This window comes from Suillus discolor (genome assembly GCF_016758755.1).
Source record: "Suillus discolor strain FC423 chromosome Unknown F5147scaffold_13, whole genome shotgun sequence".
Taxonomy (NCBI): Eukaryota; Fungi; Basidiomycota; class Agaricomycetes; order Boletales; family Suillaceae; genus Suillus; species Suillus discolor.
The window spans coordinates 577,868-603,494 of NW_024541260.1; the positions used below are offsets into that span (position 1 = coordinate 577,868).

General features: G+C 48.5%; 11 protein-coding genes across 11 annotated transcripts; 7 read left to right on the plus strand and 4 right to left on the minus strand.

Annotated features, from left to right (window-relative positions):
* Window positions 1-372: 372 nt before the first annotated feature.
* On the plus strand, window positions 373-2,403 carry F5147DRAFT_790540 (Leo1-like protein-domain-containing protein; the record flags this gene model as incomplete). The annotated part of the gene is made up of 4 exons (XM_041443043.1): window positions 373-638; window positions 693-876; window positions 932-1,126; window positions 1,184-2,403. 4 exons carry the CDS (start codon window positions 373-375, stop codon window positions 2,168-2,170), a joined length of 1,632 nt encoding a protein of 543 aa, XP_041295728.1. The 3' UTR covers window positions 2,171-2,403.
* On the minus strand, window positions 2,253-4,759 carry F5147DRAFT_790544 (spinocerebellar ataxia type 10 protein domain-containing protein; the record flags this gene model as incomplete). Its single annotated transcript, XM_041443044.1, has 10 exons — window positions 4,186-4,759; window positions 3,956-4,135; window positions 3,828-3,898; window positions 3,648-3,768; window positions 3,498-3,584; window positions 3,326-3,442; window positions 3,210-3,275; window positions 2,786-3,156; window positions 2,454-2,702; window positions 2,253-2,398 (listed from the first exon to the last, which is right to left on the minus strand). The coding sequence occupies exons 1-10, from the start codon at window positions 4,329-4,331 to the stop codon at window positions 2,253-2,255; spliced, it is 1,554 nt and encodes a 517-aa protein (XP_041295729.1). The 5' UTR covers window positions 4,332-4,759.
* On the plus strand, window positions 4,374-6,670 carry F5147DRAFT_759453 (uncharacterized protein). The gene is made up of 5 exons (XM_041440444.1): window positions 4,374-4,758; window positions 4,817-5,093; window positions 5,147-5,252; window positions 5,301-5,518; window positions 5,572-6,670. The coding sequence occupies exons 1-5, from the start codon at window positions 4,491-4,493 to the stop codon at window positions 6,560-6,562; spliced, it is 1,860 nt and encodes a 619-aa protein (XP_041295730.1). The 5' UTR covers window positions 4,374-4,490; the 3' UTR covers window positions 6,563-6,670.
* On the minus strand, window positions 6,671-7,611 carry F5147DRAFT_683059 (uncharacterized protein). Its single transcript, XM_041436515.1, has one exon. The coding sequence runs from the start codon at window positions 7,557-7,559 to the stop codon at window positions 7,119-7,121; it is 441 nt and encodes a 146-aa protein (XP_041295731.1). The 5' UTR covers window positions 7,560-7,611; the 3' UTR covers window positions 6,671-7,118.
* Window positions 7,612-7,914: 303 nt separating this feature from the next.
* Window positions 7,915-8,849, plus strand: F5147DRAFT_64676 (uncharacterized protein). The gene is made up of 2 exons (XM_041433157.1): window positions 7,915-8,081; window positions 8,137-8,849. The coding sequence occupies exons 1-2, from the start codon at window positions 8,010-8,012 to the stop codon at window positions 8,716-8,718; spliced, it is 654 nt and encodes a 217-aa protein (XP_041295732.1). The 5' UTR covers window positions 7,915-8,009; the 3' UTR covers window positions 8,719-8,849.
* Window positions 8,850-9,269: 420 nt separating this feature from the next.
* On the minus strand, window positions 9,270-11,921 carry F5147DRAFT_683064 (uncharacterized protein). The gene is made up of 8 exons (XM_041436516.1): window positions 11,728-11,921; window positions 11,511-11,672; window positions 11,400-11,459; window positions 10,890-11,342; window positions 10,280-10,841; window positions 9,862-10,228; window positions 9,775-9,813; window positions 9,270-9,717 (listed from the first exon to the last, which is right to left on the minus strand). Exons 1-8 carry the CDS (start codon window positions 11,837-11,839, stop codon window positions 9,538-9,540), a joined length of 1,935 nt encoding a protein of 644 aa, XP_041295733.1. The 5' UTR covers window positions 11,840-11,921; the 3' UTR covers window positions 9,270-9,537.
* A 1,362-nt stretch (window positions 11,922-13,283) lies between these two features.
* Window positions 13,284-16,499, plus strand: F5147DRAFT_683070 (uncharacterized protein). The gene is made up of 5 exons (XM_041436517.1): window positions 13,284-13,338; window positions 13,415-13,687; window positions 13,744-14,114; window positions 14,161-14,285; window positions 14,342-16,499. Exons 2-5 carry the CDS (start codon window positions 13,603-13,605, stop codon window positions 16,236-16,238), a joined length of 2,478 nt encoding a protein of 825 aa, XP_041295734.1. The 5' UTR covers window positions 13,284-13,338; window positions 13,415-13,602; the 3' UTR covers window positions 16,239-16,499.
* On the minus strand, window positions 16,475-18,129 carry F5147DRAFT_759456 (uncharacterized protein). The gene is made up of 6 exons (XM_041440445.1): window positions 17,899-18,129; window positions 17,737-17,840; window positions 17,630-17,674; window positions 17,063-17,581; window positions 16,683-17,007; window positions 16,475-16,620 (listed from the first exon to the last, which is right to left on the minus strand). Exons 1-6 carry the CDS (start codon window positions 17,954-17,956, stop codon window positions 16,544-16,546), a joined length of 1,128 nt encoding a protein of 375 aa, XP_041295735.1. The 5' UTR covers window positions 17,957-18,129; the 3' UTR covers window positions 16,475-16,543.
* A 94-nt stretch (window positions 18,130-18,223) lies between these two features.
* On the plus strand, window positions 18,224-20,702 carry F5147DRAFT_683075 (WD40-repeat-containing domain protein). The gene is made up of 8 exons (XM_041436518.1): window positions 18,224-18,245; window positions 18,300-18,684; window positions 18,735-18,848; window positions 18,904-19,037; window positions 19,086-19,233; window positions 19,286-19,545; window positions 19,603-19,930; window positions 19,988-20,702. Exons 2-8 carry the CDS (start codon window positions 18,454-18,456, stop codon window positions 20,324-20,326), a joined length of 1,554 nt encoding a protein of 517 aa, XP_041295736.1. The 5' UTR covers window positions 18,224-18,245; window positions 18,300-18,453; the 3' UTR covers window positions 20,327-20,702.
* A 244-nt stretch (window positions 20,703-20,946) lies between these two features.
* F5147DRAFT_683077 (uncharacterized protein) lies at window positions 20,947-21,690 on the plus strand. Its single transcript, XM_041436519.1, has 4 exons — window positions 20,947-20,976; window positions 21,040-21,131; window positions 21,183-21,305; window positions 21,361-21,690. The coding sequence occupies exons 2-4, from the start codon at window positions 21,073-21,075 to the stop codon at window positions 21,434-21,436; spliced, it is 258 nt and encodes an 85-aa protein (XP_041295737.1). The 5' UTR covers window positions 20,947-20,976; window positions 21,040-21,072; the 3' UTR covers window positions 21,437-21,690.
* A 166-nt stretch (window positions 21,691-21,856) lies between these two features.
* F5147DRAFT_759458 (cytochrome P450) lies at window positions 21,857-24,320 on the plus strand. Its single transcript, XM_041440446.1, has 11 exons — window positions 21,857-22,321; window positions 22,374-22,698; window positions 22,745-22,893; window positions 22,941-23,056; window positions 23,104-23,226; window positions 23,286-23,475; window positions 23,532-23,613; window positions 23,663-23,788; window positions 23,838-23,848; window positions 23,918-24,047; window positions 24,104-24,320. The coding sequence occupies exons 1-11, from the start codon at window positions 22,123-22,125 to the stop codon at window positions 24,183-24,185; spliced, it is 1,533 nt and encodes a 510-aa protein (XP_041295738.1). The 5' UTR covers window positions 21,857-22,122; the 3' UTR covers window positions 24,186-24,320.
* The last annotated feature ends 1,307 nt before the right edge of the window (window positions 24,321-25,627 follow it).

The window sequence follows — 25,627 nt, forward strand, 5'->3', positions numbered from 1 at the left end:
CACAACAAATGGCAGCATGGCTAGAGAACCGCCCCGTGGCGTGAATGAGATTTATTACTCTCTCCAGTATAGTAGTCACTGGGGCTTGATAGCACAGCATTTTGAACTGCCTCTGCCACATGTCAATGCCCCAAATAACCAGTTCGTGCCAAGTATTACATTGAATGATTCGTCTTGTTTGGGAGATTGGGAGTAAAGATGAACGTATTGAATATGCATCAACTTTCGTTGAAAGTGTGCAGGACACGTACACTACTAGTATTAGCAGTGCACACGATTTCCTTTTTAGAACAAGTTTTTGTGGGGCTCTTTGAACTCACGCTCGAAGGGAGGGATTAGTACTTGGTCTAACAAGTCAAACCTAAACCTAGTATGTCATCTCTCGCTGGTGCCCTGTACCAGCCCACAAGCTACAGTCATGGTTTCTCCACCGGACTACCACCTGCAAACCCAGGAGGATTCAATGACCGGGATGTGGACATGAAACCTCCGAGCACTGACGTTCTTCCGAAGGAGGAAGAGGACACTGCGGCAATTTCGGGGGTGCTTGACGACGGACCACATGAGGAAGAAATGGAAGACCTCTTTGGGAACGAGGCAGACGAAAAGCACGATGCCGCAGATACGAAATCAGACAGGTGAATACACTATGTTCGAGGACTCTTTGACGAGTACAACTGCTATCATCCTAGTGCTCCTGCCGTTACCCCTGCCGAATCAGGATTTGAGTCAGACGATCTCTCACAAACGGAGAAAGAGCATCGACAAGCGCTAGAATATCCGGAACCTGAAGAGCCAGGTATCGTTGTGGAACAAGTCCGGGAGGCTGATGTGCGCATTCCCAATATTCCCGTTCCAAAGAGCTCAGACGGCGATGTATGTAACATTGTCTCATTATTATTTCTGTACGCTGAAAGCCATACTTCCATAGCACTGGGTAATTAGAATGCCAACCTTTGTAAAAATGGACTCAAAGCCTTTTCATCCGGACACATACATTGGCCCAGAGCACGACGAAGATGATGGCCACCACAATGAGAATATCCGTGAGAAGAGCATGTCTATCAAGCTCAAAGTCGAAAACACCGTACGTTGGCGATGGACTAAAGATGAATTTGGCCAAGATGTAAGTGATGTAAACTCAAATCCCACAAGCCTCTGACGCCTAACCTGCTTATCACAGAAAAGACAATCAAACAGTCGCGTGATCCGTTGGTCCGACGGTTCTCTCAGCTTGAGACTAGGAAAGGAGCTGTTTGATATTACGAAGACTGTTGACACATCTGGTGGTATCGTACGCCAATCGTTGGGAGGTACTCAGTCGTCGCAACCATCACAGAGCCAGCCAGCATCACAAGGTCTGCTTTCTAGCTCAAGATCTCAAGGTTTAACATATCTTGTTGCACAACACAAACGGTCAGAGGTGCTGCAAGCCGAAGCTGTAGTCACAGGGTATATGACACTGCGACCGACGGGCATGCAATCCGAAACACATCGTATGCTGGTGCGCGCGGTGGGTCAGAAACATAACAAGGTGGCTCGATTACGTATGGCTCCTGATCCAACCATGGACCCCGAGCGCGAAAAGATGGAATTAATGAAGCAATCGGCTCGAAAATCCAAAAAGAAAATTGACGACACTGGATTTGGCGTACGTAAAAAGAGGTACGGCCAATCGAGAAAAAGGCAGGGACGCGATATTTGGTCAGAAGACGAAGAAGAACCAGAATATGAGGGTTCAGAAGATGATGATGATTTGGGTGCTTCCAAACGTAAAGCAGATGAACAAAAGAAAAGGGGTCCCGGCGAATATCAGGAGGACGATTTCGTGGTTGCGGATGAGTCAGATGACGATGCGGAGTTTGATGGTGAGGCTGGGTCCAGGAAGAAACGGAAACGTCGAGAGCAAGAAGAGGAGGATCCTCTGGACCAGCTTGATGCTAAAATTATTCAGCGCCAGCAAGATGACCGGAAACGGAAACACCATGACATCGGAATTGATGGGGGGACAACAGAAACTGCGGAAGATGGCGCAGAAGCAGGTGAAGATGATGGTGACCAAGACATGGATATCGAAAGCGAAGAAGAGGAAGAGGAGCATAGGGTTCGGAAAGCCGGGTCTGGCGCACGGAAAAAGAGAACGATGGCGCTTGACGATGACGACGAATAATCTTGTGGCCACCTGTCTTCATTCATCGTTGTTCTATGTAGAATTACACATGGTCTGATGCTTTGACAGCTGCTGGTCGTATCTATCTCAGCGTAGCTCCGACTTTCTCGCGCAACATGCCCGCTTCATCCCAATATCCCGATGGTTGAATGCTGTTCACTTCATCCTGATTTTCCTTGTTGCTGTCCAACAGGTTCCGAAGTGCTAATATGGCGTGTTCCCGAAGGTCTAGAAATTCAGCGTCATGAAGTCTCGTACATTCACAGAAAAAAGTTCGACATACACGGGTTACGTTCGTCCACAACACACATATTCATAATAACAGGAATGCCCCCGCATACCCTAATGCGGTCCTGGAATGTCTTATCTCGATGGCAAAGCACCCCGACTAAACGCACAAGATCGCGTTTCAAATACGAGAATCCGTTGGCTCCTGCGACTGACGATGGGATGCTTTGATCTGTCGCAGGATTCAAGACGGGCTTGCCAAAGTAAATGCGTGGAAGAAACGCGTCAAGAAGCCGTAAGAGTTCTGGATAAACATGGTCAGGTGATATGTTCTGATCTAGCTTGACAGCCTAGACTTGCCGATAATGCTCTTGGCGGTGCACTGACCGTCAGTTGAGCAGGCATCTCGAAAGATCGCTCGTAATTCTACAGCGGATGGATCCATAGTCCGCTGGTCCTCGGATAGTAATGAGATTTTGACGATACATTGAGTTGCTAATACGAGTGCCTCGCATGATTTTGGCAGTAATAAATCAAGTTCTCGCAGGTGTTCGATGGAACTATCCAAATTTGGCTCCGAATTGATGGGATTGATAGCTCGCTTAATAGCTGACTGAGAATATGACGAGAGCGAGAGGAAAATTTCCGACAGCATAGGGCACATATCGCAATGTACAGGACAGGTTTGAGACGATTGTAGGTATGAGTCGAGGAGTTTGAGAAGAGTAGTTTGGTGCTGCGCAATTACCTCCCCTTCACTGCCTCAGAGCATGAGTACTTTGTCTGCGTGAAATAAGAGTATTCCACGTACACGGACAATGAATTGTACAGATCTGGTGCAAAACCGCCATCAAATAAGTGGGCAAACAAATTATACCTATTAAAGAGGAGTCGTTATGAAGTTTTACAACACACAGTTACAGTTACCCATAGTCAAATGCTTTTGCGCCGTCAGTGGATTCCTCCGCGTCGTACAATAGGACCATGCGGTCCAAAAGCGTTACGCATATTCGGGCTCCCCCGCGTGATTTCGTGAGTAAAGAACTGGATGCAAAAGGAACAGGTCAAGGGTAAACAGAGCAACCGAAACATTACGTACCGACGCTCAGTGCTATCGTGAATGCAATTTACCATAAGTACCAGGAGTGATAGGATGGTCTTATGGTCAGGGGAGCCGAGCAAGCGACTGGATTTGTTCCAAAGAAACAAGTCAACTCCTGTAGCTCAGCAAGTAGCTGTGGTGGCTTACATGAGAATGGCCTGTTCCTCAGGCAGAGTGAGATAAGTACTCCAAAGGCGGGATGTGAGATCCTCGTTAGTAGTAACAATGTTCGAGAGTGCTTGAACGGCCATCCTAGTAGCCGGAAAAGCTGTAGATGAAAGGCATCCTATTTGAATTGACATGTGTATTGCAAGATGGGTGACTCACAATCCGTAACTTGAAACGCAGACCAGGAGCTGTACAAATGCAGAACACGGCGAAGAGCTGGCTCGACTCCACTTGAAACTCGCCGGGCCGTTAGGATATCAGTACCAACTGACATGTTTTATACTCACAATGCATTCTGCTGGTTCACTGCAACGCCTGCGACAATATTCCTAGTAAATCTGGCGACGCTTATTACGAGGACGCGCAACTCTGCGATATCTGCATCTGCTGAAGGATACTCAGCGAGGAAATCCCACAACTGTTGGAGGGACAGCCATATTGAAGGGTTTTCCGACCCCATACGAATCCTGATTTTTATTTATTTCGAATTCATATAGAAGGTGGCTTACGGTCTCACCTCAGGTCCCCGCTCCTTGCAAGATCATCAGCGATCGTATCAAGTACCCTTGTTAGAGATGGGACACTGTCCTTGCCGCTCTTGCTGAGAAAACCAGTACAGATCTCGCAAAAGCGGACGTTGAGCGAATTTTGGTCGGAGCCCATCTGGATGAGGAACAAGCTTTGTTGAAGGGTGGAGTGGCGGTGATCACAAGTGATTCCGTGACACTCAGCCGACTACTGATAGCGCTGAGCCGCGGCGCTCGTGCACGGTGCCGCATCTTACATTACGCGCTCAATGGGCTCCTCTCGAAAGCCCACAGTATGTTAAACGGCTATCATATCCGACTTGAATTGTACAGAAAGATTATTGATGATTCACTGTCGCATCCTGACACTGTCGACACTTTCACGCCGAAGGCCTTATTTCAAAGCTTACCGTCACATCGCCCCAAATCAACTACCAGGAGGAACGCTTTATTCAACTCAGCTCACAAGGATTACAGATTTGGTCCAATAAGACTCGACTGGATTGATTTTGAGGGTTCGAATTCCGCTATGTATGCTGGTAAAGAGAAACAAGCAGGGCGAGGTGCGAGTAATCATATATTTTACGAACAAGAGTTCAAGCCGTCTGTTTGATGTTTCAGGCCCATCTACAGCAGAGTTTATCCCTAATAGGACAACAAAGTCTGGCTCGACGAATTTGCCCGAGGGCACAGTTCATGTGTACCGCCAATGTAACGAACGGCGACATAACGGTGTGGACGAGTCTAATGAACCCTCTGCTGCAAGTACAAGCGAGACCATTCCAGAAGATGGCCCCATGCTTGGCGTATTAGCAGTTCCTGCATGGATGACACCATCAGACTTTCTCGCTTTCGTAGCACCCGCTGCGGAGGGTATGGCTCATCTTCGCCTCATCCGGTGTGCACTTACATCCAATCATTCACATCCTGAGGCTTATAGGATATTTTAAGAGACTCCCTTCCGAATCGCTCTATTGCTATCATCAAGTTCCGGCAGGCCGAACAAGCCCTTGAATTTGCAGAAGCATACAACGGCAAACCATTCAATTCTATGGACGTAAGTGGTTCAACGCTTCTCTTAGCTCGACACTGAGTGTTACCACAGCCCGAAACGTGTCATATTGTGCGTGTCCTATCTGTCGAGATAGATTCAGACACATCTGTTTCCTTCGCTGCTGCTGCACGTTTGCCTCAATCGGTTTATGAACTCCCGACCTGTCCTGTATGTCTGGAAAGGATGGATTCGGCTGTCACTGGTCTCATCACAGTCCCTTGCTCGCATACATTCCATTGCATGTGTCTTAGTAAATGGGGCGACAGCCGGTATGCTGCAGTTCATGGCAGTTCCTCATTTAGTGACTTATGATTGTAACCAGATGTCCCGTTTGTCGATATTCGCAAACACTTCTCTCCTCACATCCCACGTCGTCAACCTCGCGTTCACGGCCCATCCCATTTGCAAATGCTGCCACCACCTCTCTTTCTACGTGCGCCGACTGTTCCTCCACCACGAACTTGTGGATCTGTCTGATATGTGGCAATATCGGCTGCGGGCGCTATGGCCGTGCTCATGCACACGCACATTACGAAAAGACAACTCATCTCTATGCTCTCGAGCTTGAAACACAACGCGTATGGGATTACGCGGGCGATGGTTATGTTCATCGTCTCATTCAGAACAAAGCGGATGGTAAACTCGTCGAGCTTCCTTCCGCTGCTTCCTCGATGGGTGTCAATTCCCGGGATGACGGCACGTTGGGTCCAAGCCATGCAGACTCTCTCAGTGCTGAGAAGATCGAGGCGATTGGAATTGAGTATTCCTATCTACTCACATCACAGTTGGATTCGCAGCGGTTATTTTACGAGGAACAGACAACTGAGCTGAAGACACAGGTGGAAGAGCTGCGAAACTTGGTAGAAAAGCTGAGTCTAGACCTAGAAAAGGACAAGACTGAAGCGAAGGAACGCGAAGCACAATATCATCGAGAACAGGAAGAAAGATTAAACGAGGTATACAAGGACAAGATCAAGGCAGAGAAGAAAGCGGAACGCATCGCAGAAATCGCAAGGAAGTTTGAAAAAGAATTGAAGGAAGAGAAGGCCGTTAGTGAGGGACTTTTGAAGAATCTAACCAAAATGAAGGAGACAAACGCACAATCGGAGGTGCAGCGCCAAGAATACCAGGCTAAGATCGATGATCTTCAGGATCAGGTCAGAGATGTGATGTTCTTCTTAGAAGCTCGGGCGAAGATCGAGCAGGAGGACGGCGCGAGCGCTGAAGCGGCAGGAGGCACTGTTGAATTGCCACCTGCCTCCGGCGCGAGTAGTGGCACGGGGAATAGAAAAAGGAAGACAAAGAAGGGCTGATGACTCATTGGGTTGGTACTTGGTGCTGTACAACTCTCGGCCGTGCTCCGCAGCACATGTACCAGGCGTATGAATGTCGATCCAGTCAACATATATAGATATCTTTATAATGTTACTCATTACTGCCTATTTGCTCCACAGCATGGCATATGCGAAGGCGCTGTTAACTTCACAGGATGACATGTGAGATATTATCGCACTACACTCGCCCGCCGAGATAGGAGTGGGAAACGGAGGATCTCGTGTCACTCGTGCAAACTATCGTGAGGAATGGAAGCAGGTTGAACTAGGCGTTGGCGTAATGCAGAGTGATAAGGGTCTGTGCTGGAAGAAGCCGCGGTGGCATCCACTATGTCAGCTTTATCCGAGTCTTTCACGAGCTTCTCGTTCCTCGATAGTATGCGCGGAGCACGTTCTGTTTTCGTGTTTGATCGGCGAGAGTCCCATATCATGAACAGTATAATTTCTGCAAGGGCAACAACGAGAGCAACGGATGTTGCGAACAAAACTCTCTGCATGGACATGTATGAGCATCAGATAACACCCAGCGGATGATTCATACCCATTCAAGGCGCAGGCCCGTACGTTCACTTGCCCACCATGTTGCAAAACCGGTTCCTGCAACGCTGAGGACGCCATTAACGACTGTAGATACTGCCTTCTTGTCATTTGCTGCCTGCCGGCGCTCTGCTTCTGGATCCTTTGCTACGTATGCAGGAAACTTCTTTTCTGGTGATGTTCGCGTGCCAGCAAGCAGAGAAACCATGGAATAAGACTGAGGATCCAGCGAAGAGCTCTGCAGTGCTTTGAGACCTGATGGTGAGCGAGACCATTGAGATATCTTGAGGAGAATGTAGTACGGAATGACAGTGCTTGATGGTGTTATGAAGGCTGACAATTCAACAGCCAGGTCGTCGGGTAAGATAGTCGGAAGAGCATTTAGAACTTCCAGAAGATGATCCTCTAGAGAGATGTCTAACTCATGTGTTCGGTTCATGCTTACGTTCAACGTTGTGGCCAAAATATCAGAGATTTGGCCGGACTGGATGGGACAACTGGGCTTGATCAAGTACCTCAGCGGAGTTTGAACCTCACCCGCCGGCCATGCCAATCATCCCACCAACGCGCCCGCCGCCCCCCAATTCACTGCACACACCGATGGGCCTTGTCATGTCCCAGACATTGGCTCAGACTTCATTTCAAACCGGTCATTCCAGGGATGGCCTCAGCGTGGGTACCAGATCAATTCTAGCCTAGTGCATGTGCAATCAGATTCAGCGACAATCGCATCTTTTCTCTAATATGTTTCGTGGAGTTTCCAGATTTTTGCGATGCATGCCGCTTTGCAGTTGAACGATGTCATTTACTATAAACCAGGAGGAAATGTTGGGCAAGCGACTCTTGCGAGGACATGCAAAACATTCCATGAACCCGCCTTGGATGTGATATGGGAAGATCTATACTTTCCACCCCCTTAGTTTATTACTTGCCGGACTCAAGATCTGGATGGGATCATAAGGTACTGTAACGCCAGTGTTTTTTTTTACCGAGCACTGACAGCTGAATTTTGCTAGGATCGCACAGACGCCCTGACCACTAGGGATTGGGAGGTTATGCAGAAATACGTCCCGCGAATCCGGTCTTTGAGATTCCATGTAGCAGCGGGACGGGGACCTCGGTGTTGCAACATCTTGAAGGCTCTTCGACAGTCACCTGTTGCTCAACCGCCCCTCCCAAACTTGCAGCGACTTGATTACCGCTGCTACGTTTTCAAAGACCATCATCTCCTGGATATTTTCTTCGTGCCATCCCTGATAGATCTCACTATCGAGGTTCATCCTGCCAGCTTTCCCGATGTCTCATTCATCTCACCTCTTGCCGCTTTATGCCCCCATTTAACATCTTTCCGTCTTTCCGGTTACAGGTCCCACGAACCCATCATGGCCACTGTGTCAAATGTCGTTATGAGCCTTCCTCATCTTCGGACGCTTCATTGCGATCAATTCAGCCAAGCAGCGATCACTTCGAGAGCTATTGCTCTCTTAGTCTCTCTAGTGTTCCCGAAAGTGAAGAAAATAGTGTGGGGTGGATGGCGTAAATTCGGGCATTTGGACAAGGTGAATGAGCACCCCGAGGTGTTCAGATCGTTCCCATAGAAGTCGTTGGAGTCCTTGGACTGATTTTGTCGATACGTGAAGGTTAGTTTTTATCACCTAGGATATCGGTTAAATGGGTTATTAGAGTAGAATTATGTTGTTGGTGTTGTTACGTCCGAGAACTGTACAATTGAATCAGTAGTCGTTTGCAAGTTCAGCATATGAAATGCAAATGAAATGTGCTGAGAAAATTCAAAATAAATATTGAGACCCGTAGGTCTACCACTCCGGGAAAGCGTGTCATCCTTGTGCAGGGGCCATGCTAATCTTCTCTGTATCGTTCCAATTTTTCGTATGTCACCCCGAAGGGGACAATCCTTGGTATGAGGTAGAACTCGAGGTCAACACAAAACTGCATTTGTGATGGAGGCCGGGTTCGCAGGTTACCTAAAATGGCAGGCACTGGAAAGACATTTCATCAATCTCTCGTTCCTTTGTATACAAAAAGATATCGACTCATTCACTAGTTCTACAGGACAGGTAAGGTTGCGAGCCTAATTGTCAATTATTCAGGTGTGCACATCGGTGACACCACATTCCTTGCATGCTCATGCGAGTTCCACTCAATTGATTGCTAGATATATGATTGCGTCATTGGCAGATAAGAGGGCGACAAAGTATGACCATGCGTTATATGTAAGTATGTGTAGGTATTAAGGAATGATGAAGAGCGTCGCGGACCAACGAACCAAAGAAAAAAAGCATCGCGATCAGATCAACCACAAAGCACCCCAATAAGGAACCAAGAATGAGAAAATATCAGTAGTGAAGGATGGAATAATGTACATGAGAAATCATTGTCAGTTTGTGGTATGGACATTATATGACACCGCTTCTATGTTGCACGGGGAAGGCAGAGGACATTGGTGAAACCTGATTTTGGTTCGCACCCTCAGTGTCGAGAGAAACGGAGGGTCCACTGCTAAGTGCGGGGGCGGAGCTCGTACTTGGCGTCGGTGGCACCGCGCCAGGGGTAGGCACTTTGCCAATGAACCATGACTAGTAAGGACAAGGATGGTTAGTGGAGCTCCACAGGTACGGAAAACGTAAACGCACAGGTACCCATCCTCGATCACCACCATCTTCTTTGACAGCCTGCATAACAAGTGAGCTGGATATCACAGACGGCAAACTATAACTTACATATGACCAGTGATTGTATTTCTTGAACACCCTTAGCGCATCATCTTTCACTAGATCCAACTCCTCTTCCCCTTTCTTCTTGTAGTCCATAAGAGCTATTCCTGGGAAACTCGTCGATATGATGCTCAAGGGGAGGATGGGCGTCTTAGAGTCAGCTGCTAATGGTAACTCAGAGGATCCTGCTGCCTTAGAAAGTGCGGTAGCCTCTGCAATGGCGGATGCAACTGGGACATTAGTCTCAAGCAGGCAACCTGCAGGTACCCAGCCCTGCTTTGAAGTGTCGGTGTCGACCACACCCGAACCTGTCGGGTCCCGTTGTACCACCCACCACCCTCGTGCGCGCGATAAAATGACGAATGTATCACCACTAGATGAGACTTGAGTATAGCCAGCGCTAGTTAGTAGTAAAAACACCTACACAACCACGTCAAACTCATCTTCCTGCTCAGCCATATATGGGTATATCGCAACCGCGTATGATACTCCAGACATTGGTGGAGGCATCTCTCTCCTTGCTGTGTCTGCATCAGCGGTGCTCGTGGTCCGTGTTTTTGGAACCTCTATGGTGCTCGTATGGCCAACGAGTGTCGTCGAAGTTGAACATGTGTCTCGGTTGTTCACAACCTCCTGTTCTTGCTTCTCCAGTACCGGCGACATAACCTCTGGCCATCCAGCTTGTGGTGTTGTGCCTGTTAACAGGGGTGCAGGAGGTGTGATGTCGTTAACTTCCAATCTCGGAGGCCGTGTGGCTGCTCTGCCCTGTCCTGATGATGAAGACTTATTGTTCGATTGGCCAGATGATGACTCGGATGCAACGGACGCCTTGCGCAACGCGTGTTTTTGCTGTGCAACAGCGATAGGAGAACGAATGTCTTTGATGTGCTTGAGCATGAAAACAGGGTTTTTCTTCGCGTCTTTGAGCTTTTGGAAGAGTAGAAGAGGCTTTTCATCGTAACTGAGACATCGCTCGATGCGGTTTCCTGCAGACCAAATAAGACATTTCTGATCGTAGAAACTGTCCTGCTTACCAGGGGAGCCGTAACATATGAACATGGCATAATTCTGCCAGTGATCGTTGTTGATCTTGTACTTCTTGAGGGCAGCGGGAAGCACTTTCCACGTCGGGTCCTCTAGACTGACCTTGAAACTCTTGAGATTGTCGGTGCTGTCTTGCCGGCTTGGTCGCGATGATGATGTTGAAGGTGACGGCTGTACAGGTGACTCTACAGGTGCTGGTGGATGCTTGTGGGATTGATTTTGTTGGATCCCGCGACTATGGGAAATGTCAGGTTCCACTTGTTGGGGGGAAGGATGGGGAGATTCAGCGTCGGGTTTGGTTGGTGACTTGGTAGGGTTGACATACTGAGCCCACTTGAAAGAGGGCTGTCGCTTCAGTGGAGTATGGCTGATCTCTTCAACAAGCAGTTGAAACCTTTCGTTCAGACGTTTGTTGTCTTCCTCAAGTGAATGAACTTTTTGTGCTGGTGCATGGAATAATCTTAACACAGTGCTACGATGTGAAAAGGCTGATGACAGACCTTGTTCCTTGACGAGGTCATGTAGCTTCTCCACCGTTACATTGCGTTCCTGCACTTCGGCTAGAGATAAAAGTCAAATTTTGAAGTAGTAGCCATCACAGAAGTGCGCACAGGGAGGAATGTAGTGGTCGGCTTCGACAGGCACATGGTGGGCGAGTTTAGCCTGATAGACGGCTTTAAGGATGGCCAATCTCTGACCCACTGTGCTTATCCCGATTGCCTTGAGATCCTCCGCATCTAGCATGCAAAGGACATCACCAGATATATTGTGCTCTAATATATGGGATGTGTTCAACATTTGAACATTCGGAGATGACATGAGCAGCACCTTTGATCTGAGCTTCATACTGCGCAAAACCAAGACTTGAAAGCCATCGGTGGACATGGTCTTCATCCCAATCCAATATGTTACGTTCACCGTTTGCAATGTCCATGGCCATGGCGAAGACAACCGCGACTGAATGCTAAGGGGGATCAGACAAGGGCAACTTGAGAGAAGACCTGACACCGCCAGTCAATTCTTATTTACCAGGGATCAAGCACTTCCACACAATTCCACATGCATTTTTGGTACGAATCACATGACTTTATTACTATTATAGAAGGTGCATATGCCATTGTCTCTATTTAAAAGATTCATTGGCAGCGACGTCGACCACCTTATATATTAGAAAGTGAGGACCTGCACTCGAACATGCTCTCCTTCAATACGTGCTTGACCATTACAGTCGTGCTGAAACCGTCCAAATTTTTCGTGGACGCAGGGACAACCCTACCGGCTGAGTATATCGTCACGGTGGGGTTGATTGAATTTAAACGCAGGCTGTCTTCGATATTCTTAGCGACTGGCATGGAAAAGTAAAGTCCAAGCCAGAGCATCCAGCAAAGAATCGCGAGACAGACCACGTCCTTAGGTTCCCGCTGCAGACACACATGTGCTAGGATAAGGATCTGTTAGCTGGGATAAGAGGGACGCTAGGGTGGCGGGGATGGTAGCGGTTTTGAACCTGCGAAAGTTCTTGTCGACCGCACCAACCTTCTCCTTCTGTTTAGAACTGATATCACTAACCCTATATACCTAGTGGGAGTAAAAGTTCCGAGGCACGACTAGTACAACCGCATCCTATGGCCGGCTAGCTGCATACGGTAACTGTGACCCACCGAGATGGCAGTTTACGGCTGGATGAGGGCTAGTGGGTGAGGGGGAAGCTTCATATCACAGATCTGGGCCTTTAGCTCAAAAAACTGGATCCTAATCCCACTTGCCAAGGTACTGCGGCGGCCGTTTCCGGTTCGCGTCAGATTTGGCGTCTCCACGCAGAGACGATGCTGGATAGTGCACAGCGAATGCTAAAATAGAGTTCTGCTTCAATAAATTCTGTGGGGTTTAGTTGCAGTTCTCACCGTATATGATCGGCCGAGCATAGATAGCTTTCATAAAGCTCCGTATGAAAACATATGGAAACCAGTTGATTACACCAATCCCGACCTGATGGAAATCCACTGCAGCGCATACGGTTCGTCATCATGATAAGGAACCGCTATGTGTGATGGGTGATGTTCTAGACACAAGGTCAACCAGCGGGGCGTTGCACGATGATTGATGTAGAGTTGATCGGGCTCCCATGAATCCACGAACACACTCGAGTACTTGACACAAACGACACCGCCGATGGTACCGAAAAAATGTAAGTCTTTGTTCAGATCGATCCCAGCTTGACCTTCAAAAGGATAGATCGTCGTTATAAACATGCGGCTGAGGTCGAACAACCCGATACTGAGGGCGGAGCAGCCAGCCAATTTGCACGATCTCGACCTGCCATGACAGTGATGGTACAAGAACGAATATTATTAGTATTCCGAATTTCCCACGCGACCCCCCACAACTTATGCAACTTTCACTTTAGGTGTTTGAGTTCGACATTCTTTTAGGGTAAGGGTATGTATAGCTGCATCCTGGACAAACTACAGTCTGCCCAGTGTCGCGAGTGAACGGCTGAAACATTCTTCTTCAGTGGCAGCCTGAACCGGTTCAACTTGCTTGCTATGAACAACCCTTGGGCCACAAGTTGGGAGCCGTCAGACAATCAGCCAAACAATCGCAAGACACCCATCCCGACACCGTCCTGGAACTATACCATTGGAAATAAAACTCAGGATCAAGAGGAAGACATAGGACTTCCATCATGGTCCGCAAGCAACGATGCGCAATGGCCAGAATCATCTCACACCAGCGACGCTCTCTGGACCTCTTCCATCGACGACAGTGGCGTGTGGGGTTCTTCGACGTACGCAAAGATGAACCTTTCTCGTCGGAGAATAACAGAAGCAGTTGTTGATTCAGAGACTCAAGATGAAGTCGTATGTCCCGTACCCGCAGCCAGCGAAGAAGACAACGTTGTAGGACCTGCTCCCCCAGATTCCGTGGAGCCTCACCTAGTGCCACCAACAGTCGATCTTACTCCCCAAGTTCCAGACAGCCCTGATGTAGATGTTGATTTTGAAGCCAGCCCGTCTGTCAAAGGGGAAGATGAGGAAACTGAAGATGACAGTGAAGTATGGGCAGACCCAATAAACCTCTCAATAGACGATGGTGATGAGTGGGGTGCCACTTGGGTGGATACATCTGCATCGGAGGTATCTGTCGGTGCTGAAGAGCCACCAGATGAATGGGAATCGGCGCGACAAGAGAAAGAGAAGTTGAATCGTGCAGTGGTATGAATGGTATCTATGTGCGTCAATCTAACTAACTAGTGTTTAGCCTCCAGAAATGATGGCAGCTCTCGTTCAGAAGTGCCAGGAAGTCTCTGGTGAGCTCTGGCCAGGGACGGCCTCCGACTCGGATACTAGCGACTGGAGGACTGGTGTTGATGGACTTGAGAACATGTATGTACATAACCCAGTATTTCCCCACGGTGCAATTTACATACTTTCTACTTCAGTGCGGTTTTATTAAACGACTTGATTCCCGAAAACATGGTTTTGTCCCCTCCAATGCAGTTCTCACATACAGCCACTGCAAAAGAGTTAAATAACGCGCTCAGGCTCACGAGGCATATGCCTTTGACACGTAAGAGCCCAATGGCCCTCCTCCTTAGTTCCAAAGGATCAACGGACTGGGAGAAATCAGTCAAAGCTAGGAAAGATATCTCTGTGGACGATGCTCCAGCGGGGTGGCGAATCCTAGAAAAAGACGAACGCGCTACTATTACTGATACAAGTCATCCAAAGAAGCCTGGTGCAGGATTGCTCTCGTTCTGGAACCGCAAGGCATCATCATCAATACTTTCTGCAGACACAAAGGTGGAAAATGCGCGACCACCGCCTATACCTGCGCGATCTAGCATCGATACCACGAAGCCCCAAGTGCCAGATAAACGTGATGTTTCTCCCGTTCGCACTCCAACCATCTTCGTACCTTCATCCCCAGTGGCCGGCTCATCCGCAGCTCCTGATGTCGTGATTCCAACGGTCACACCTGCACCATCGGCCGTTTCGCGCTTTCTGAACCGTTTCTCACGTGCCAAAGGTACTGGATCTGAGCGCAAGTCTATTGCTCTGTCAACAGACGACCTTGATTTCCTTTCCGATATTGTGCCAAGTGCACATGACCCCGATGACGACACGGACGATGCCCCGCTGAAAGCGTTGTCGAGTTTGATAAACTCAAATCTAACACCTTTGCCTACAAAGCTTCCACCCCCACTCGCACCACCACCTAAACCTCCATCTGTGAACGCCAGCCGACCTCCTTCCGTCGGTCTGAGTGGCTTGGGCATTACGCTGGAGCCTGCGCGTAGTTCTCCGCATCATGCTTCTGCTCGTACTCTATCGCTGCCGCCACCATTGTCCCCAGTGACGTCAGAGATGTCGTTCTCGCGTCCGCATAGCCCGGCGGTACCTCCAAAACCATCTTCACCAATTAATACAACTTTTTCTGCTTACACCAACCCAATAATACCAGCTGCAATATCCTCGCCACCTCAACCATCTTCAAGAACGCACTCGCCTCTTCAACTTCCTCCGCCACCCAAGGCGCCTTCTGCACTTTCGATACCACCACTCTTGCCACCCCCTGTCTCACCACCGCAGACACCACGGCCCAGCGTGCATCCCATACCGGGAGCTACTCTCACATCATTCCCAAACACCGGCTGGGCAGCAGCCGCATTTCAGGATGATGACGATGACGATGACTCATTCTCCGCTTTCTCAACCCTCCCTCGCACAGTTCCCTTCCCAGCACCGCGCGAGTCCATAGACTCATCTCTCAATTCACCATCCTCTGCACAAGCACTGAACTCCAGCAAGTCATCAAATTCGATGTCTTTCGACGACTTTGACGACTTTGTGACTTCATCGCAGATCCGCACGCCCTCTCCGCCGCCCGTCCCAGCAAAGCCCTCAAAGATGGTTGGAGGAGCGGTAGCGGCAATGCCAAGCTCGCGGCCTGGCACGTCTATACACATACGCACGCAGAGTCTTCTCGAACATGCTGCCACACAGCGCGGGCAGTGGCCATCCCCACTGAATGCGCATTCCAGCCACCCCATGCTACCACCACCATCTGCTTCTCCGTCATTTGGTCGGGATATGGATCTGTTGAGCGACGGCGGCGCAGTGCTGTCGGCGCCGAAGTTTGGGACACCGCCACCGAAGGTGCGGTCTACGATGGTACCTCAGTTATCGCCGTCCCCGCCGCTTGCGCCGTTGCCCCAGCCGCTATTATCATTTGCATCGTTGTCACCGTCGTCGTCGCGAGCCGAGAGGCCGCCTGCGAAGCCGGTTCAGACAGGTGGGCTGACTGCACAAGATTTGTCTTTCTTTGAAGGGTTGTGAGCAGTGAGATTGAAGTATTGGTTTATCACGGCGCAGATATGTAATAACGATTAATGAAATTTGGAAAATTTTGTTGAGCATAGTTAATTCTTCCATTGTCAGCAGCCCTACTACATCAGTAAGACACGGCCGAGTTCTCCATAGGGAGGTAACAAAATGGAATACAACATACAATGGATGAAGGTACAAAATGAAAACATACAAATAACAAATATATCGCAGGAGTAAGCAGAAACATAAGCAATCAGGATGAGCGGTCAGGTATGGAGTAAAAAGTAATTCCATCATCTTGATCATAGCTTCACTCACTTCCAGAAGTTCCACGCAGACCCACCCCGCGCATCGTCAACGCCATCACGGCTCTTGTTCTTCTGACGATGTCCTGTGGAAGAAAAACACGACCGTGAGTCAGCGTTGGTGGACGCACGCAAACCGGACACGTACCAGGCGAATTCGGATCCGCATACTGCGAGGCGTAAGACGCCTGTGGCTGCATTGAGTAAGTAACATATGTGAGGTTAGGATCTTGACGTTGCCTTACGTAGTTCTGGGACCTGGAATGAGTGCTCCGTAATGAGCGCGTCGATCCTGCTGCTGGCGGTGGGACATGAGCTTCATATGGTGGAGGGTCTTGACTTGGTGGCGGTGCAGCGATGGCACGATTATTATGACGAGATGGGAGAGGGTTAGAGTTCGAGGGTTGCTCGGCCCCATTGATCAGGCGGCGCTCAGTACCGTCCGGGAATGAGTAGGTGACATGCTCGTTGCCCTAATGAATAACGAATGATTGTCAAGATAGAGAAAAATAAATAAACATCACTGACATGTGAATCTCTACGAACAGCTTTGGTGTGAGTAACGCCGTTTACAGTAGAGGTTGTGTAGCTCTCAGAAACCCATCTAGAGCCATTTGAGCCACCAGCGAGTGCCCCACTGGAAGAAGAGCTGTATACATTTACGTTTCCCCCGGTGAGGAATCCAAATGGTGAACTCGTAATGGGAGACATGGACATTGGAGACATGAACCCTCGACCAAAAAAACCATCATCCCAATGGCTGAATGGATTACCGAATGGATCCCTTGAAAATGCTTGGTGGAGATCTCCAAACATCCTATTGAAGAGTATAAAAGGGTCTGTGAAGTCCTGGAAGTGCGGATGACGTGAAGATGGGAAGAATGGCCCGGGGTCTGCTTGATGATTGCGACCGAAAATTGGATGTTGGGAAAAGGGGTCTTGAAAAAATGGATCTTGGAAGGGTTGTCTAGTAGGACGTTGCCAGTTGCCCTGAGTGTAACTCTCCTGAGCAGTCGGAGGAGGCCATACTCCGTACTGGTCATAGGTCTGAAAGATGATTAGAATAGAATATAACACAGTACAATTGACACGAACCTTGCGGTTTTCTGGGTCGCTGAGGACTTCGTAAGCGTTATTAACCTAAAATACTTGATGAGTTCAATCTGCTTCGAAGAAATGAGCGCCTTGCCTCCGAAAGTTACCTTACGGAACATTTCCTCTGATGCAGATTTCTGCGCTGGAGAAGCGCCTTGAGGCAAGCGGTCAGGATGAGTTTCTAAGGCTTTCTTCCTATAAGCCTTGCGAACTGCAGTAGAGTGGTTAATTGCAAGACTCGGCCTATGATTGTGTGTTTGACTACATACTCTGGTCTGGAGTAGCATCTCTGCTCAAGCCAAGTGTTTCGTAGAGGTTGGTGGCCATACTTGAAGAGTGTCTGGAACGATAAGAGCAGTACAAATACAATGGTCGTCCAGGTAGACTAGCACGAGAAGTGGAGAAGCTTAACGTTCAACGGCAGAAGGGGCTCAGAGTCTATGACATTCTATTGCCTCCGAAGTCTCCCGGGGCCTCGAGGCATGGATGACAATATTTGCCTTTTCCGGATTTCTGCCAGGTGACCGAACGCGTGAACTTGGACACATATATAGTGGATGTACATTTTGAGTCTTAATGATATATCCTAGGTACGGTGAACATTTTCGTTGGTTCTGTAAGAATATCCACTATGTCAATGAACTCTGACTCTGACTCGGATATCTACAAGACCAAGTTCCTGAAGCGAGTGCAGCTCATATTGAACGTATGACCTTGCATGACGCTCATTTGGGAGCCCTCCGAGTAATAATTCAGTCATAATTCCCACGACTGCTACTGATCAAAACTTTATTGACCGTGACGCATCAACATCTCCGAAATTTATGATTCTGCAAGAAGTGGTACTATGTGCCACTGCACCCCAGGCCCTCGGTTCTGCCTCAGGCGCAATCGTTCTCCATGACGTACAGACTGGTACGTCGCTCGCATCCTTCAAACAATCCAGCTCTGCACCGCACTGCACATCATTCGTCGAAACGCGCGATGGCCAAGGAGGGTTCATCCTCGCGGCACAACAAGACAAATCTATTTTAAATGTCTACAACTTCCAAAAGGTAGGTCTTATGTTTCTGATATGGCTTCCATCTTTCTCAGTGCATTATAGGACCAACTTGCTTTCAAAGTAGTCCTTCCTGAGAGGCTTTCGTGTATTGCGCTGGATAATGCGGGAAGCTTCTGCGCGGGAGGGACGGCCCAAGGTCGAATATATTTGTGGGAGGCGCGTCAGAGAATATAATATGTCAGGTGGACCCCAGCTCAATTTCTGACAGTAGGTCGCGTCAGGCATCTTGTACAACTCTTGGGACGCCCACTATCGTCACGTTAATGTCCTGAAATTCACCCATGACGGTGCTGCCCTTATTTCAGGCAGTGATGACTCTGGTGTCAGTGTTTGGTCTGTAGCAAGGTCCGTTGTAAATTTCTTGTTCTTGTCGTGTTGTTGACAGCAATATAGACTTGTCGACAATGACACCCAAAATGAACTTCCGACTCCATATTGTACACTATCAGACCACACCCTACCAGTGAAAGATATCATTTGCGGCCTTGGTGCATTCCCTACTTGTCGTGTCCTTACCGCGTCCCTCGATCATAGTGTAAAAGTGAGCTCGTCTTTCTAGCTGCAGTTACTTTTTGTTCATCTCGGATACGAAGATCTGGGATCTATCTTCTCAGTCGTTGTTGACTACCTTCCACTTCCCCAAACCCATATCATCAGCAGTTTGGGACATCACCGAACGCTCATTTTTCGCTGCCTCACCGGATGGCTCCATATACCAAGTCAACCTTTTTCGCCAGCGAACTGAAAAACACGCTGGTCAGACGATCGAAGCTGTTGGAGGCGCAGGCGTCAGCGATATCATCCGTGTCGCCGACGAAGACAGCAACAGTCGAAAACGACTCATATCAGTCGAGTATGCCTTTCTCGTACATTCCCTAGCGTATGACTAGCTGACGCATCTCGAATACAGTCAACCAATAACGGTTCTCACCATCTCCCTGACCAGCTCGCTTCTTCTTGTGGGTACCGCCATGGGGCTCATCCACATCTACGACATTGCCTCCCACCAGCTCCTTCGCACCATCTCGACGCACAAGGGCATGTCAATATCCCATCTCACGACTATGCTCAAGCCGCCTGACCTTGTTGGACACATCAGCTTGTCCCTCAACCTTGGAAGTTCCGCCGATGCAAAAGACATCATTCCTATCCGCCCTGTGGTCCCGTTTCATCGCATGAAAGATTCAAAGGCAAGGGAGGCGCACGAGGTGGCGATGATGCTTCCCGTGCAGGGCGAGGTAGGGTTTCTTCTGTTGAAATGGGTACTCTGCTTGTGTTGATATTCGCCCCTTAAGACCCCTGGAGGCATACCAAGCGCTTACGACTACCCCGAAGCCGATTTCCAACGAGACCATGCGTTTTTCGTACAACCGAACGCGATTGGCACCTCTGAGGCATCGAGTGCGCGCGTTGCTGAGCTTGAAGCTGAGGTAGAGAACTTGAGAGAACAACTTGGGAAGGCGAAGGGGATTAACGACGTGATGTGGGAGACGGTTGTGCAGAAGATCATGACACAGGAAAAACAAAAGACAGCTGTGGAAGGCCAGAATGCCACTGTACCAGGTGAAGGCGAGGATGAAAATGATGTAGAGAGGCCGAGAAAGAAAGGCAAGAAGACGGAAAGCAAGAAGTAAAAGATCTTCCTACCCAAATAATTATTCTAATTTTCTTCAAGTTAACACAGGAAGGATTTCCTGATGAGACCGCACAGTCTTCCAATGGCCACGGCGATTTTTTGCCGTGGGGTTTCGAAACAGATGCGACACACTGTCCATTAATCCCTGACTCACCGTGCCAACCAACGTTTATCTATCTACTGTTCCCCCGCGCCCAGTCACCTATCAGCTCCTATAGGTTGGCTGTAGTAGTCCGGACAACGTAATGAAGCCATACGCGAAGTTTGACTATAACTTAACATGAGGACTCATCTTTTCTGTTCTTTCATCACTCAGCTTCCTTCTTGTTTATTCTCTTCTGCTGGGTCGTGTTGACGCTCTGAATCAACGTCACTTGGCTGGACCTGTGTCTCGCTGGTATCGGAGTATATCTGCTCGATCATGTGTTGAAAAGATTCCTGCATGATGCCCTCAGGCCCCCGTGAGTGGCCTCTCGTTGGGAACATAAGAGACACGTCAATCCTCGGCTCACCTTTGCAGGGTGAGACAAGAAGTATATTCGCAGGGTGAGCGTCTCCTGTTGTTCCGAGATACATCCATCCCAACTCTGTCTTCCGAATGCTATGCCGTATTCAGCAGACAAAGTACGACCTTCCAGGAGATTCGAGGTGAGGCATCGAGACAATGCCACTATCCTGTAAAATGTTTAACTCATGATTGCAACACCACAGATGTCTGTTACCATTGATCCTTGACAAATTTGTATGGTGCATCAACCATCTCGTCGACGCACAAGGCCGATAAACTCACAGTATTTGCCCAGGTATGATCAACCCAGGAGGTGCACTCCTCTGAGTCGCTTATTTTTGATTAGATCAGTATTTATCTCGACCTGGATATCTACCGCGATGCTACTCGCCATTTTTGACATTTCCAAGGCCGTCGAGAACGGCGTTGGGATCACCCCCGAGCTTAACCCTTCGTCCGGTTCTATCAGGTATGTTGTATATCTTATCTGGTCTAGACAAAAACCCTTTAAGTACTCCATCAAGCCTCGCTCTGCGAAAGCCATTGCGCTCATTCAGCAGGATGCTAATTACTAAGCGCACAAGGATCACATACACGTAGGGATTTACCTATGGGTAACCGTTTTCACACCAACATCTAGACCAGTCACATTATTTGTATTTCACATCACAGGGCAAAAACTGTGGTGCCACGTATCGAGATATCCTACATTGTCATTGGAATGACTCACGATACACATTCTCGTATCAAAAGCGTACCTGGCGCTACCTGGCGCCTCCTGCCTATTGGTCATGATCGCGTTCCTCTTCCGTTCAAGGCTTTGCGCATGTTGACACCCTCGACTACTTCCCCCTCAGCTCGCATATCAGTTTGTAAGCCCTTTTCCTATAGTTACCGTCTCCATGCCTTGTTATTAACGCTATTGGCTGCAGCCTACGATTACCTTCCCTCGCTAAATTCTCCCTGCAATAATATAAAGATTCTAGGGCCGTCGCAATATTGCTGTTGGTTTGCAGTCAGCCGGTCACAAATGACCGGTCACAATAATGGCCATCAATCACTGTGCCAAATAACTTTGTCACAGCGCCTTCTTGAACTTTGGATCATTCCTTGATTTTTTAGGATGGAGATCGGGACTTGTATTCATCATGTTTTCCCGTGCTCAGTCACATAGGTTGATCACACGTAGGCAGCCTAGCTGCCTACGCATATAATGTCCAGGACAGGACTCCTCTTACCAATATCTCATCGCTCACTACACGATCTCTTGCTCTTCATCAGCTAACATGCTGATATTCACCAATATCACTTGGCTGGACCTATGTCTTGCCAGTGCTGGAGTGTATCTGGTAAAGCAAGCATTCAGCAAGAAGAACCCTGCACCATATCCCCCTGGACCTCCGGGGTGGCCTCTCGTTGGGAACCTCGCAGACATGCCTCACACCAAGGCCTGGCTCACTTTTGCCCAGTGGGGCAAGAAATATGGTGAGTGCCTCGTGTTTCCCAACACAATACATTTCAATTCCATGCCGTGCAGGTGACATCTCGCATGTCGAAGTTCTGGGTCGGCACATCATTGTACTGAATTCTGTCAAGGCAGCGATAGAATTGCTAGACAAAAAAAGCTCTGTGTACTCTGATCGTCCAGTTCTTACCATGGGTGGTGAACTTGTTGGCTGGAAGTACGCTTTGGGTCTTCTCTCTTATGGTGACCGTTTTCGCTATTACCGCAAGAACATTCACCGCGTCATTGGCAATCGCGCTGCTATGGATATCTACGAACCAATCGAGGAGATCGAGACCCGCCGATTACTGAAGCGCATATTTGCAAAACCCGAGCAACTGCAAGCACATATTCGACAGTACGTGGTATTTGTCATTGCATGAATGGGCCTTTATTTTGTTTAGCACCGCTGGCGCTATCATTCTGCGAATCTCTTATGGATATGAGGTGAAGGAGAACAATGATCCCTTCATTGATGTTGCAGACCGCGCTATGGACCAATTATCACGGTCCACTGACACTGGTGCCTTCATGGTTGACATCATGCCATGGCGTAAGACTACGGCATTCTGACATTTGCAATGACCTGACTATCTCTAGTGGCCAAGGTTCCCGAGTGGTTTCCTGGTGCTGGATTCAAGTGCTTGGCCCGTGAATGGCGTCAGACCCTCGAAGAGATGGTTGATGCACCATACAAATTCGTCAAGGATCAGATGGTACCCAACACCTACAGTTTGGCGATCATGAGTTGAACATTTCTCAGGCTGCCGGAGTTGCCCCAGTGTCTTTCACCTCGAATCTGTTGAAAGGCTGTACTTTGTCTGCGGAAGAGGATCACATGGTGAAATGGTCTGCTCTATCTCTATACTCCGGTGGCGCCGACACGGTTAGCTCCCTTCATATTACAGATTAATTGTATCTTGAGACTAACACCTGTCTCCACAGACAGTTTCTACAATCTATTCGATTTTCCTGGCGATGACGCTGTTCCCTGATGTGCAGAAGAAGGCTCAGGCTGAAATAGATGCTGTTGTTGGCACTGATCGTCTTCCCTCCTTCGCAGACCGCAACTCCCTTCCCTATATCGAGGCCCTTGTGAAGGAAGCACTGCGCTGGAATGTTGTCGCCCCTACAGGTATGCGTTTATTGTATTCTTTTCATTGCCGAACGATATTAATCGCTTCAAGACAGGTATCATCCACTGTGCCTCTGAGGACGATATCCATGACGGGTACTACATTCCGAAAGGATCCTTGATCATGGCTAACATTTGGTTAGTGCCCACATTTATTTAGATTCGACATGCTAGAATTGCATGCCAGGTTCATGCTCAATGACCCGCAGATATATGCTGACCCTTCGCAATTCAAGCCTGAACGCTTCTTAGACAATGACGGAAAGGATCCCGAACGCGAGCCTCGCACGATCTGCTTCGGCTTTGGTAGAAGGTACGCATGGTGTTGATTTTGAGTAGAATGCTAACTTTCTGCTTCGCAGGATCTGCCCCGGTATGTCCAACTCACAGAAGTACCCTCAATAAGACATTATTGTGATGTTTGCTTGCTTTTGATGTACAGGTCTCTACCTCGCTGATGCTTCCATTTGGTTATCTACGGTGATGTCACTCGCTGTGTTTGATATTTCCAAGATCGTCGAGAACGGCGTTGAGCACACCCCTGAGGTTGACTCCTCATCAGGCACGATCAGGTATGTCGTGTATCCTATCGTATTTGCGGTGCTAGTTTGAATAGACGTATGCCCAGCCATCCCAAACCCTTCAAGTGCTCTATTAAGCCTCGCTCTGCGAAAGCTATTGCGCTCATTCAGGAGGATGTTAACTATTAAGGCCACGAAGATTATCCTTGTTTGTCGTGCATTCCGATATCGTACATATATATCTTGTCGCATCGATGCTACTCATGATGACCTGGTCCACATATAATACACACACATCTGGCACCTTGATGGCACCTCCCGGGGACTCAACAAGGAGCAGGCTCACGTACTTAAGATCTCCTGTCGATGGCCAACACCTTTATGCGTGGCAACCATCCTCGACTCAACCGTACTCTTCTCCCGTGCTCAGTCACCTATCAGCTCCAATAGGTTGACTCCGATAAGCTCTACGCGAAGTTCGAGTATAAGATCGCATTCTTTAATTGCCGAGCGGTATCGATCTGGCTAGCCCTATTGCGTCACCGAGGACAATATCCATGATGGAACTACATTCTGAAAGGATCTTGATCATACCTAACATCTGATTGGTGCTCGTATTTATTTGTCTGGGATCGACATCATAGATTTGTATGCCATGTTCATGGCCGATGACTCGCGGACATATGCTAACCCCTCGCAATTCGACCCTGGACACACCTTGGCTGAGGGTGGAAAGGAACCTGAGACGGACCCTCGCAAGATCTGGTTTGGCTTTGGCAGACGGTGACCCTGGAGTTAGTTTCGAGCCAAATGCCCCATAGTATTTGCCCAGGTATGACCAACCCAGAAGGTGTCGATCAATACAGTCCTCTGACTCGCTTGTTTTTGATTGGATAGGAGTTCATCTCGCCGATGCCTCGACCTGCATATCTACTGTAATATTACTCGCCGTTCTTTTTGCATCTCCAAGGCCGTCGAGAACGGTGTTGAGATCACCCCCAAGCTTGATCCTTGATCAGATTCTGTTTTAGATAAACACGCTTTCAAAAACCCTTCAAGTGCTCTATTAAGCCTCGCTCTGCGAAAGCCATTGGGCTCATTTAGCAGGATGCTCGTTACGAAACGGACAAGGAGGGATTTATTCGCTGTGAGTGACCGATTTCACATCTGACACCTAGATCCGTCACATGATTTGTATTTTATATGACAGGGTAAAGAGATATCGTAGTGACATTGCCATTGAAATGATTTACAATACACATACTGGTATGTCATAAAAGCGTTTGATCACGGTCTACCTAACGAGCCTGATCAGCGTACCTGGTGCCTCCTGCCCATATTATGCTCTTCTTCCGTTCAAGGCTTTGCGCAAATATTGTGGCCATCCTGAACTACTTCCCCAACTGAGCTCGCGAACAACTTCTCGTCCTGAGTGCAGTATCTCGCATGCACGCATGGTCTTCACTTCTTGTTGTTGTCGCTCATATGAGAGGCCAAGGCACGTGAGGCATCCAGATTCATCTGTAAGCACACTGACTTACTAGAGTTCCTATAATCTACACAAATAGTACTGCCCGCGATACTGAAACACAAGCTTTCAGTGTCACTACCTTTTGGCGTAACGGTGACTA